Source organism: Vipera berus (genome assembly GCF_964194415.1).
Source record: "Vipera berus genome assembly, chromosome: 4".
NCBI classification, from domain to species: domain Eukaryota; kingdom Metazoa; phylum Chordata; class Lepidosauria; order Squamata; family Viperidae; genus Vipera; species Vipera berus.
Window position 1 is genome coordinate 2,586,267 of NC_138206.1, and position 13,430 is coordinate 2,599,696.

The window sequence follows — 13,430 nt, forward strand, 5'->3', positions numbered from 1 at the left end:
AAGCCAGCTGGGTCATCCAATCATGAGGAGATGGTGAGTTCTAGTCCTGCCTTAGCCATGAAAGCCAGCTGGGTGATTCTGGGCCATTCACCAGGAGACGGTGAGTTCTAGTCCTGTCTTAGGCACAAAAGCCAAACGGGTGACTTTGGGCCAACCACCAGGAGAGCATCCCATTGTAGCCATGAAAGCTAATTCTCTCTCGGCCCAACCCACCTCGAAGGGTTGCTGTTGTGGGGAAAATAGGAAGAGGGACTTCTAGCCCTGAAAGGAAGCGTGAGTGGACGGGTGTGTGTGTGTGTGTGTGTGTGTGTGTGTGTGTGTCTCGCATTTTCAAATCCTGGGGTTGTGATTTCATGCTGCAGCGTTTGGATGCTCTCCGTTTGTCCTGTCCACAGCTTGGTGGATTTACCCGCAACGTTGCAACGTGGCGCTCGGCCATGGGGTGCAGGAGCCACCCTCCCAGACACAAAGTCACGCAGACCCCCCCACACCCCCACCCCCACCGCCCCGCACATTTTGCATGAGCTTGGACCTGCAGGGCTCACAGCCCCCCCCCGCCCCCCATAGATTGCTACCGGTCACTCCTCTGCCAAAAGGCTGCAGCTCCCCAGCGCCCCCCCTCCCACGGCCTTCCCCCCTCCCACTTGACCCCCCTTCCCTCCGGGGCTGCTTCCCCCCCCCCCCATCGCCCTCCCCGCCCGGCTTCCCCGTCTGCTTCCCATCCGCCTCCCTCTGCTCCTCCCCCTCAGAAGGCGCGATGGTGCTGCCGGCGGCGCTGGTGCTGGTGCTGCCGGCGCTGGTGGGGCTGAGCGCGGCGCCGGGCGAGACCTTCAGCTCCATGCTCAGCATCCGCCGGGCGCTGGGCACGGAAGGGGCGCTGCTCCGCCACCTGCGCGCCTACCTGGAGGACGAGGCCGGCCGGCTGCGGGACCTCGACAGGTGAGGCGGGAGGAGAGGGGGGGGCAGCTGGGGAGGGACCCCCCCCTCCTCCCCTTCCTCTTCTTTCTTTCTTTCTTTCTTTCTTTCTTTCTTTCTTTCTTTCTTTCTTTCTTTCTCATTCCAGTGATAACTTTCTAACCTCTTTCTCTCTCTTTTCCTTCCTTCCTTCCTTCCTTCCTTCCTTCCTTCCTTCCTTCCTTCCTTCCTTTCTCATTCCAGTGATGACTTTCTAACCTCTTCCTCTCTCTTTTCTTTCCTTCCTTCCTTCCTTCCTTCCTTCCTTCCTTCCTTCCTTCCTTCCTTCCTTCCTTCCTTCCTTCCTTCCTTCCTTTCTCATTCCAGTGATGACTTTCTAACCTCTTGAGTTACTAACTTCTTTCTTTCTTTCTTTCTTTCTTTCTTTCTTTCTTTCTTTCTTTCTTTCTTTTCTCTCCCTCCCTCCCTCCCTTCCTTCCTTCGGCCACAACTATCCCCAAAGTGCACAAACTCTACTGTGTCTAGAGTTAAAAATGAAGACTCTCCAGATCCAGGATGCCTCAGATCCAAAGTCTTTCTTTCTTTCTTTCTTTCTTTCTTTCTTTCTTTCTTTCTTTCTTTCTTTCTTTCTTTCTTTCTTTCTTTCTTTCTTTCTTTCTTTCTTCCTTCCTTCCTTTCTTTCTTTCCTTCCTTCCTTCCTTCCTTCCTTCTTTCTTTCCTTCCTTCCTTCCTTCTTTCCTTCTTTCTTTCTTTCCTTCCTTCCTTCCTTCCTTCCTTCCTTCCTTCCTTCCTTCCTTCCTCTTTCTTTCTTACTTTCTCTCTCTTTCTTTCGCTTTCTTTCTTTCTTTCTTTCTTTTTCTTTCTTTCTTTCTTTTTCTTTCTTTCTTTCTTTTTCTTTTTCTTTCTTTCTCCATTCCCCTTCCACCCACTGTCCCTCCCTTCCATATATCTTCCCCCCAGCTCTTCCTCTTATTTCCCCCCCTTCCTTGCTTCCCCTTTCCTTCCATTTCTTTTCTTCCCTTCCTTCTTTCTCTCTCCTTCCATTTTATTCCCCCTTCCCTTTCTTTTTTCTTTCGTCCTTCTTTCCTTCCTTCTTTCAACCCTGGCAAGTGGATTGCACACCAACTGCAGAGGAAAAATTGCAGCTCAAGGGGTTGGAGTGGGGGGCGGGGGGGTCTCTCACCCAAATATTAACTAGTTTGGACCCCCATTACTCTCAAATCCAGTAAGATAGACGAAGCCTCCGTTTTTCCTACTTTGCACTATCTGTTAGATTTCCGTTGGGTTAAGTGGCCTGCTACAGCAAAGCTGAACTGATTTTATTTTGCATTTTATTTCCTCCACCGTCTCCTCTTCTGCAGACCAAATTCCCCAAGTCTTAAGTGGTTAAAAAAAAAAACCAGCCATTTTATCTTACCTTAATTTTCAGGAAAGGGAGAAGGAGGCGCTTCCAGACCCCATTTCAGTCTGGAAAAATTTAAAAAATGGAGCAAACTGAAATAATAATTAAAAAAATGCTTCTGTGTTTTACCGTTTTGGAAACCCAAATCCAGTTGTTATTATTATTAAAGAAACACAGCAGGATGGACTAGTGACTCTCCCGTCGTGTTTAACTTCTTCCTAACCAGAAGAGACACACAGGCAGCAAAAGTTTATTTTACTTATTTATTAAATTGATAAGCAGCCCATCTTGCTGTTTGGGGCAGCTTACAATATGATAAAAGATAAAGAACAGAACAGAGGTGGAAGGGACAGCTGTCCCATTAGTGACAGTTCGAAGTTACAACGGCACTGAAAAAAGTAACAACAACAACAACAACAACAACAACAACAACAACAACAATAATAATAATAATAATAATAATAATAATAATAATAAAGTGGGAAGGGACCTTGGAGGTCATCTAGGCCGACCCCCTGCTCAGGCAGGAAACCCTATACCATTTCGGACAAATGACCGTTTTTCACACTTAATGACCGTTGCAGCATCCCTTGGTCACGTGATCAAAATTCAGACACTTGGGCCACTGACTCATATTTATGACGGTCGTGTTGTCCCAGGGTCTCTTGATTGCTTTTTGTGCCTTTCCGACCAGCAAAGTCCATGGGGGGAGCCAGATTCGCTTAACGACCACATGATTCACTTTACAACTGCAAAGATTTGCTGAATGACGGGGTTGGGCATGATTCACTGAAGAGCTGCTTTGCTTAACGGCGGAAATCCCGATCCCAGTAAGTCGAGGACCCTCTGTGTCTCTGCCAAGGTTTTGTTCCTGACTCTCTGCAAAATGGGGAGAACCTAAACCAGGAACTGTGCAGAGGGGAAACGACCCTTTCTTTATTCCCCGAATTATTAAATCAATATTATTTAATATTAACAATTCATATTTGAGGGACTGCCACAAACAAGAGGGGGGGAGTCAAGCTACTTTCCAAAGCACCTGAAGGTGTTGAGATTCCTCGCCAGCCCGTTGATCCGGCAGCTGAGTCTGAGGACTCAGAGGAGGAGGAGGAGGAGGAGGGTCCTGGAGTGACATTAGAGTCAGAGGAAGGCTCTGAGGAGCTCCAAGACTCACAGTCGGACGAGGAGCCCGGCCCCTCTACTCACCCTCAGGCTGAGACACAGCTGTGCTGGGAGTCTGAGTTGGACAGTGACGAAGCACAGCTGGGACAAATCCAGGATGCACGAAAGCGCCGGCAAGAGAAGCGAGCAGGACAGAGTGATGCAGTGGGGCGGCTCCAAAGGCCAAGGAGAAGGCCTTAGGAAGCCACGCCTGGGCTGAATTATAAAAGGGAAGGTGTGGGAAGTGTTGGTTGCCGAAGGCCGCTGTGCGTGTTGAGGATGGAGTTTCTGTGGACTATGTTTGTTTGCCTTGGACATTGACTCAGCTCTGTGAATAACAAAAGGGGTTTTGGTTTTTTCTTGTGGTTCCTGCCTGCTTGATTGGAAGAGGGGTTTCCCCTTGTGAGCATAACCAGGACTCACCTAGGCTGGGACAGAAGAGAAGGCAGGGCAAAAAAGCAACGGAATTCTTTATTCTTTACAGAATAGAATTCTTTACTGGCCAAGGGTGGTTGGACACACAAGAAATTTGTTTCCGGCGCTGAAGCTCTCCGTGTCCCTACAAGTAATATTGATAATCACGATCGTGTACAACGCGAAAATACATTCATCACAAATCGTGAAACACAACAACTTCATCATCAGCCATAAGATGCAACACTTAGTGATAGTCACAGAGTACTAGCTAAGCAAACAGCATAAATCATACTAGGGTACAAAAAAACCCCCCAAACAATACAAATTGTAAGATACAAGCAGCAAAGTTATAGTCATGAGAAGATAAGGATAGGTGATAGGAAAGATGAGGAGTATAATAGTAATACAGCTTTGCTAGTATTTTGACAGTGTTGTAGGAATTAGTTGTTAAGCAGAGTGATGGCATGGGGGGGGAAACTGTCCTTATGTCTAGTCGTACTGGTTTGCAATTCCCTATAGCAGGGGTCTTCAAATATTGGCCACTTCATGACTTGCGGACTTCAACTCCCAGAATTCCTCAGTCAGCATGAGAGAACTATGGCCCCTTCATGACTTGCGGACTTCAATTCCCAGAATTCCTCAGCCAGCATGGGGGAACTATGGCCCCCTCATGACTTGCGGACTTCAACTCCCAGAATTCCTCAGCCAGCATGGGGGAACTATGGCCCCTTCATGACTTGCAGACTTCAACTCCCAGAATTCCTCAGCCAGCATGAAGGAACTAGGGCCCCTTCATGACTTGTGGACTTCAACTCCCAGAATACCTCAGCCAGCATGGGGGAACTATGGCCCCTTTGTGACTCGTGGACTTCAACTCCCAGAATTCCTCAGTCAGCATGGGGGAACTATGGCCCCCTCATGACTTGCGGACTTCAACTCCCAGAATTCCTCAGCCAGCATGAAAGAGCTATGGCCCCCTCATGACTTGCGGACTTCAACTCCCAGAATACCTCAGCCAGCATGGGGGAACTATGGCCCCCTCATGACTTGCGGACTTCAACTCCCAGAATTCCTCAGCCAGCATGGGGGAACTAGGGCCCCTTCATGACTTGCGGACTTCAACTCCCAGAATTCCTCAGCCAGCATGAAGGGGCCAAGTTTGACACGCCTCAAGCCTGCCCATCTTAAACGGCTCCAAGTTGAGGAGGGCGGGAGCGGGAAAAAACCCCTGCTCTATCACACTGGCTGAGGAATTTTGGGAGTTGAAGTCCACAAGTCATCAAAGGGTCATAGTTCCCTCACGCTGGCTCAGGAATTCTGGGAGTTGACGTCCACGAGCCATAAAAGGGCCAAGTTTGAAGACCCCTGCCCTATAGCGTCATCTGGAGGGAAGAAGTTGAAATAGTTTACGTCCAGGATGTGAGGGGTCTGTAGATATTTTCACAGCCCTCTTTCTGGCTCGTGCAATATACAACTCCTCAATGGAAGGCAGGCTGGTTGCAATAGTTGTTTGTTTGTTTTTCCTGCAGTCCTCACTATCTGTTGAAGTCTGTGTCTGTCTTGTTTGGTTGCAGTGCCAAATCAGACAGTGACTGAGCTGCAAACGAGAGACTCAGTACTTCCTCTGTAGAACCGTCTCAGCAACTCCTTGGGCAGTCTGAGCTTCCTGAGTTGGCACAGGCAAAGCATTCTTTGTTGTGTTTTTTCGGTGACATTTTTGATGTTAGGGGTCCATTTTAAGTCTATGGGATATTAGAGAACCCAGAAACGTGAAGGTCTCTACCGTTGATACTGTGTTGTCTAGAATTCTAAGAGGTTGGAAACTAATCAAGGAGAGAAGCAACCTAGAACTAAGGAGAAACGTCCTGACAGTGAGAACAATTAATCAGTGGAACTGCCTGCCACCAGAAGTGGTGGGTGCTCCATCACTGGAGGTTTTTAAGAGGAGATTGGACAATCATTTGTCGAAAATGGACTAGGGTCTAGCAGGGGGCTGGACTAGAAGACCTCCAAGGTCCGTTCCAGCTCTATCCCAACTGATGGATTAATAGATGATAACATTTCTGTCTTCCAGATTCTACCAGAAGATCCAGGATTTGCATCAGGGATCGGGCGGATCCCTGGAGAACCCCTTGGTGGCGTTTGCCCTGATCAAGAGGTTGCAGTCGGACTGGAGAAACGTAGTTTATAGCATGGAAGGAAGCGAGAATACCCAAGGTGTCCTTTGCTTACCACTCTTTAATTGCCGGGGAGAGAAAGTTCGTTTAAGTAGAGGGGTAGTCTACAGGGGTAGAACCAAATAAAAGCAGTCCTCGATTTACAAAAGCTCATTTAGCGACCGTTTGTAAACAGAAGACTACTTTTATTTGGCCGTAATTCTGTAGACCTCCCCCATTGTGAGCAGTGTGATGGCCTAGCAGGCCAGGGGTAGGCAACCTTGGCTCTTTTATGACTTGTGGACTTCAACTCCCAGAATTCCTGAGCCTGCTATGCTGAGGGGAATTCTGGGAGTTGAAGTCCACGAGTCACAAAAGAGCCAAGGTTGCCTACCCCTGGCCTAGGGGCGAAGTTGCCAGCCTCCAATGCGGAAGGTGGAGAAACGCGGCTGTACAGACTTCAGCTTCCAGAATGCTCAGCAGTCGTCTTGAGCGGTTAAGGAATTCTGGGAGTTGAAGTCCGCACCTCTTTTAAGTTGCTGAGGTGGAGAAACGCAGCTGAATATCTTCACAATTGCCACAACATGGGAAAAACTGGCTTGTTTCTGACCAGCTCTGACCAGCATATCACTGATACGTTGTCCAACCCAACTGGGTTTTCCAGTCCTGAAGATGAGCTATCACCGATTAGAGGACCATCTACCTCTCTTTGAGGACCTCCAAGGAGCAGCCCAGGCCCTCCTGCGGCTTCAAGATGTCTACGCTCTGAGCGTCCGAGACTTGGTCCGAGGCCGATTTCGGATGGCGAGCGAGGCCCACCCTGAGGTCTACCATCCCAGCCTGGACTTTGCCTTGTCCGCTGATGACTGTTTCCACATTGGGAAGGTGAGGCGCTGAAAACAAGATGGCCCACTCACGAGTCCTCAAAGAAGGACCGGAGCGGGTTCCCCCCCATGAAAACGGGGCAGTCCAGCGGTGGGTGAGCTTGCTAGAGGGTCTTCTTTGGGCTAAGGGGCCTGCGGGTGGTGGGGTCCGGGAGGGGAGGTCAAAAAAGGCGAGACGACAAGATAACATGATAAACAGGGTCTTGCAAACTCTGCTAGAAGCTGGGAGACGGTGAGTTCTAGTCCTGCCTTGGGCACGACAGCCCGCCGAGTGACTTTGGGACGATTACCAGGAGACGGTGAGTTCTAGTCCTGCCTTAGGCGTGAAAGCCGGCTGGGTGACTTTGGAGCTATCACTAGGAAATGGGGAGTTCCAGTTTTGCTAATTACATTGAGAGCCATTCATATTTGTCCTTAATAAAAACAATGTGGTTGCCTCTTCTCATATCCTTAACAATGGCAGTCTGGTGGCAACGTCTGCAGATGTTTTGAGAGCTCAACCCCAAAGGCTTTGCAGGGGCTGCCTGGGAATGTGTGCCCCCCCATGGCATTGTTTATTCAGGGGGACTTAGTGTGCCCCTGTCCTATGGAAGCTCATGGGAGGTACTTGGATGGATGGATGGATAGATAGAGAGAGAGAGAGACAGACAGACAGACAGACAGACAGACAAAGATAGGTTAATGATAGATAGATAGAGAGAGAGAGAGACAGAGAGACAGACAGACAGGCAGACAGACAAAGATAGGTTGATGATAGATAAATAGATAGATAGATAGATAGATAGATAGATAGATAGATAGATAGATAGATAGATAGATAGACAGACAGACAGACAGACAGACAGACAGACAGACAGACAGACAGATACAGAAAAAGATAGGTTGATTATAGATAGATAGATAGATAGATAGATAGATAGATAGATAGATAGATAGATAATAAATAGATGGTAGATAGATAGATAGATAGATAGATAGATAGATAGATAGATAGATAGATAGATAGATAAATAGATGGTAGATAGATAGATAGACAGATAGATAGATAGATAGATAGATAGATAGATAGATAGATAGATAGATAGACAGACAGACAGACAGACAGACAGACAGATAGATAGATAGATAGATAGATAATAAATAGATGGTAGATAGATAGATAGACAGACAGATAGAGATAGATAATAGATGGTAGATACGATAGATAGATAGATAGATAGATAGATAGATAGATAGATAGATAGATAGATAGATAGATAGATAGATAGATAGATAGATAGATAGATAACCTTTATTGTCAGTTTTTATTGTGGGCATATTGGCATACATTAAAAGAATTTTTGTTGCTTGCTCTCAAAAGTGTACACATACATAACACACATTTAAAGATGCTACGCACAGCATATGTATAAACCTACACCTTTACATATAAATACCATATACGTATTAATATTTTAATCACAAAATTAATCACAATTCATTACACTCCATCCCAAAATATTGGAAATAGGCAGGTCATCTGGGCCCAGGTCCCGCAGAGTTGGGGATGTCCAGCCAAGGAAGCCCGCTTGCCTTCTTGGGCCACCGTGGCAGGGAGGCCCACTCCATTCCTGCTCCTCCGATCCGCCTGGGTTTTGCTGGGCATCTGATCTGCCCCGGTTACTCGCAGGTGGCTTACGATACGGAGGATTATTACCACGCCATCCTGTGGCTGGAGGAAGCCGCCAGGCTCTTCCGCAGCTCCTACGGGAAGTGGAGGATGGAAGACGAGGGCAGCCTGGAAGATGCTCTGGACCATCTGGCCTTCGCCTACTACATGGTGAGGCCTGGCAGCGGCTTCCGGAGTGGACCGCGGCTTTCGGTTATTCCAAAGGGCACTTTGGAATTCCTTCTTTCTTTCTTTTTCTTTTTTTCTCCTTCCTTCCTTCCTTCTCTTTCTTTTTTTCTTCTCTCTCTGTCTCTTTCCTTCCTTCTTTCTTTCCTTCCTTCCTTCCACTTTCTTTCTTCTTTTCCTCTTTCCTCCCTTCCTTCCCTCCCCCTTCCTTCCTTCCTTCCTTCCTTCCTTCCTTCCTTCCTTCCACTTTCTTTCTATCTTTCTGTTTCTATCTTCTCTCTCTCTTTCTTTCTAATCTTCCTCTTCATTCCCCTTCCTTTCTTCCTTCCTTCCTTCCTTCCTTCCTTCCTTCCTTCCTTCCTTCCTTCCTTCCTTTTTCTCTCTTTCATCCATCCTTCCTTTCTCCCTCTCTCTCTTCCTAAATCCACAACTATCTCCAAATTTCATAAACTCTATTGTGTCTAGAATTAAAAATGAAGACTCTCCAGATCCAAGATGCCTCAAATCCAGTCTTTCTTTCTTTCTTTCTTTCTTTCTTTCTTTCTTTCTTTCTTTCTTTCTTTCTTTCTTTCTTTCTTTCTTTCTTTCTTTCTTTCTCTTTCTTTTTCTTTCTTTCTTTCTTTGTTCATTTTTTGCTCTCTCTCTCTCTCTCTCTCTCTCTCTCTCATCCTTCTTTCCTTTCTCCCTCCCTTCCTAAATGCAAACTGTCTCCGAATTGCTTCTCCATCCAAAACCTGACAGCCTTTAGGCCCTGGCTAAGCTCTGCAGGCTTCAGTTCTGGGAGTTGAAGTTCACACATCTTAAAGTTGCTCGGAAGTTGCCAAGAATGGGGAAAGCTGTTCTGACGAGTTAGATTTACGTGTCATTAATACACTAGCTGGGAAAAGGCGTGTCCGTTAAATCCAAATGTCCATTAAATCCGAATTTGCAGTTGTACTCATCTATATCTACGTAAGTAGATCGATCATCTCCGAATAAAATTGGATTTGGCGCCTTTTAAGGGGTGTTAGTCCACTAAAGTGCAATTAATGCAAACTTTTTTTTTGCTTTCTTCCCAAATCTATCACCTCAAGGATTTACTCTAATTTTTCAAGAAATACAGGTGGAGCAAATCCCAAAACAGCCAGTGTTAACATTTTTATAAAATATGTCCAATCTTGAGTTTGGGGTTGCTACAATGCTGTGTTTCATACGCAGGGTGAAACTGCCGGTGGATGTTGGGGCCAGGTTTTTAAACTGGGCTTAGGGAAGGGTTGTTTGGAAATTTAATCTCTTTATTCCTATAAAGGGTTAACGATCCCCTTCTTTTTTTCTCTCTCTCTCTCCTCCCTTCCCCTTTGAAATCTTATTTTTGCAAGGCAGGAAACATTTCTCACGCCTTAAGGCTGTCCCGGGAATTCCTTCACTACGGTATGTGCCTCTGAGAAAGAAATATCCAGATTTATTTGGCCTGTCAGTCTAACACCACCACTTGCAAAGATTGTGTTCTTTAATAAATTCCACCGCATCTTCACTGCCAAAAAAAACACTGTATTTACCCGAAAAGGAGACGACTCTGAATTTAGCTCCCAAAATACCAAAATACCACTTAGACAAGAGACAAGAAATTACACCCCTTTTGTTTCCTACATTCTCAGCCAAACAGGAGAGGCCTCCCATTGAAAAAAGCGAATTGTTTAAGGGAAAAAGTACATGTTTAATGACCGTTTGAAATTACAACTGACCTCCCCAGAATTATTACTGCATGTAGTCCTCGGCTAACCCTATGACCACAACTCAGCCCACAATTTCTGTCGCTAAGTGAGATAGCTGTTCAGTGAGTTTTGCCTCGTTTTAAGACCTGTCCTGCCACAGTTGTTTAAGTGAATCGCCGCGGTTGTTAAGTGAGTAACACGGTTGTTAAGTGAATTCGGCTTCCCCCTTGACTTTGCTTGTCAGGAAGTCCGAAAAGGGGATTGTGTGACACACACCCCCACAGGACATGTCGACTGTCGTAAATATGAGTTTTACAAAAAAGATTTTACAATACATATCCCCAATTCTTCTATAGTAGGCAAACTATCCTTCTTCCAGTATTGTCCCACCAGTAACCGTGCTGCTGTTATCAAATTCTCCAGTGAGTCCTTCCTTCTCATTAGGTGGCCAAAGGATTTGAGTTTTAGCTTCAGGATCTGGCCTTCTAAAGAGCAGTCAGGGTGGATCTCCTCTAGGACTGACCGGTTTGATCGCCTTGCAATCCAAGGGACTCGCAGGAGTCTTCTCCAGCACCATAGCTCAAAGGCCTCAATTCTTTGGCGCTCAGCCTTTCTTATGGTCCAACTTTCACTGCCATACATTGCAACTGGGAAGACCATAGCCTTGACTATACGCACTTTTGTTGGCAGGGTGACGTCTCTGCTTTTTAGTGTGCTGTCTAGATTTGCCATGGCTTTCCTCCCGAGGAGCAAGCATCTTTTAATTTCTTGGCTACTGTCCCCGTCTGCGGTGATCTTGGAGCCCAGGAAAATAAAATCTGTCACTACCTCTATTTCTTCCCCATCTATTTGCCAGGAATTGAGAGGGCCGGATGCTGTGATCTTGGTTTTCTTAATGTTTAATTTCAACCCAAGTTTTGCACTCTCCTTCACCTGCATCAAGAGGCTATTTAGTTCCTCTTCAATATGACATATGCATTCATTTTATTTTATATTTTTTTCAAATGTATTAGCTGTCCATCTCCCAGTGACGGCAACTCTGAACTTTAGGGAATAAAGAAAGAAAGAGAGAGAGAGAGAAAGAGAAAGAGAAAGAAAAGAGAGAGGGAGGGATGGAAGGAAGGAAGGGAAGGAGGTAGGGAGGAGAAAGGAAGGAAGAGAGAGAGAAAAAAAGAGAAGAGAAGAGGAAGGGAGGAAGGGAGGAGAGAGATGGTGGGAAGCGAAGTAGGGAGGGAGGAGAAAGAAAGAGAGAAAGAAAGAGAGAAAGAAAAAGAAAAGAGGGAGGGAGGAAGAGAGATGAAGGAGGGAGGGAGATAAATTGGATAACTGGGAAGCGGTGTTGCTTCTTAACCATAGCCCAATCGTGACTAATGTAGAATTAAATCATCTCCAATTAATTAACTTAGAATTGTCTGGCTAGGTCTAGGACTAATCTACCATCAAAAACAGCTTGGAAGGAGGCATTTGAAAGGTTCCTTAAAAAAATTTTCGAACTGGCAAGTGAGATTTACACCCTCCGAAATTTGAGACACTGAGTCAGTCAGCAGTTAGAGGATCAGGAGCAGCAAAAACATTTTTCTAGCCAGCTGGCAATTCATCCTTTTGTTCGAGGAAAAAGGATAAGAAACGCACAGCCGTCCATCCAGCAGGCTTTTTCAAACCAAGTTCTGCAAAACCTGATCTGGTCCTGTGAGAGGTTAAGGACCCAAAGGGGGAGAAAAATGCATGCAATTGTCCGTTATTATCCACTGCAGCTTTCAGTAGGGCCCACAGGTCAAAAAAGTCAAGATGGCAGCCACAAGGGCCCCTGTCTTTTTGTTGGCGCAAATTCGGACCCTCCGTTGCATCCGCCATCTTGACATTTTGGAACCCCCTGGCGTTTTTCTCGAGAAAAAAAAGAACCCTATTTACTGAACGCTGATTTGTTTGGCTAACAACTCCTGATTACTGTACAGGCAGTCCTGGACTTTCCGCTGTTTGTTTAGTGGCCGTTCAAAGTTACAACGGCACTGAAAAAAGTGATTGCGGTTGTGTTGGGGGGAGAGAGCACGGGGGGAGGCTCAGCTACTCTCAATTTACACATTGTAAAGTCGCGTGCTTCACATAGAGACGGACACAGAGCTGGGGTAGAGATGAGTTTATTCTGAACAGAACGAACTGGGGAAACAGGGAAGGCTGGCGTCTATTTGTACCTGCCCAGGTGGATGGCATCCAATCAGTTCAAACCTGGGCTTCCTGCCAGTGCATGTGACAATGGGTGTAGATCCTGGCTTCCCACCAGGCTGACCTTGCCTGGGGCTGTCAACAGCTTAACTCATTAGGCTTATCTTGAGTGAGCAGTCATCGCCCGGAGCTGTCCAGCCCCTCTGCTGATCTGCACCATCAGCCTCCTGCTGTGCTGTCCCTTTGTGTATGCTGGGAGGCATACACTGCACCCCTTCCCCCATAGTGAGGGTGATCCTCTGTCCTTCCTTCTTATCTATATACAGCTTATTTACAATTTTTACATTTAACCCTCCAGATTCCTCCTCCCCCCAGGCTTAAGAGCGAACATAATCACTGAGGTAGCTGGGGGCTCTGTGTCTCCTGTTTGATCTTCTCAGGCTCGGCTCTGTATTCGGTTCTGCTTCCTGTTCCTTGGTCTGGTTGTGTTGGTCTGATTTGTGTGTGTGCATGTGTTTCTGTGTTGGCTCTTTGTGACCTGCTGCCCTCAGGCTCTTGCCTACTTTCCCTGTCAGCTCCCTGCCAGGCAGATGGATGCCCCAAAACCCTTCCTGCTGTTCTTCTGGGTGACTGTGACTGTGGCTGTGTGTGTGTTTATTTATTTTTATTTATTTTAATTCCATTTATATCCCGCCCTTCTCCGAAGACTCAGGGCGGCTTACAAGCTTAGCAGTAGCCTTCATTCTATGTATATGCCTGCTTATTAGGGCTTTCACACACACCCCAAGCGGCATTATTACAAAG

At 46.5% G+C, this 13,430-nt stretch overlaps 1 protein-coding gene across 1 annotated transcript in view; it reads left to right on the forward strand.

The window, feature by feature from the left end:
- Positions 1-676: 676 nt before the first annotated feature.
- Positions 677-13,430, forward strand: part of P4HA3 (prolyl 4-hydroxylase subunit alpha 3) — a 33,258-nt gene continuing 20,504 nt past the window's right edge. Inside the window, exons 1-5 of the mRNA XM_081327844.1 lie at positions 677-939; positions 5,970-6,112; positions 6,716-6,936; positions 8,605-8,754; positions 10,128-10,179. Coding sequence (XP_081183970.1) covers positions 758-939; positions 5,970-6,112; positions 6,716-6,936; positions 8,605-8,754; positions 10,128-10,179 — 748 coding nt within the window. The 5' untranslated portion in view covers positions 677-757. The remainder of the gene's footprint in view (positions 940-5,969; positions 6,113-6,715; positions 6,937-8,604; positions 8,755-10,127; positions 10,180-13,430) is intronic.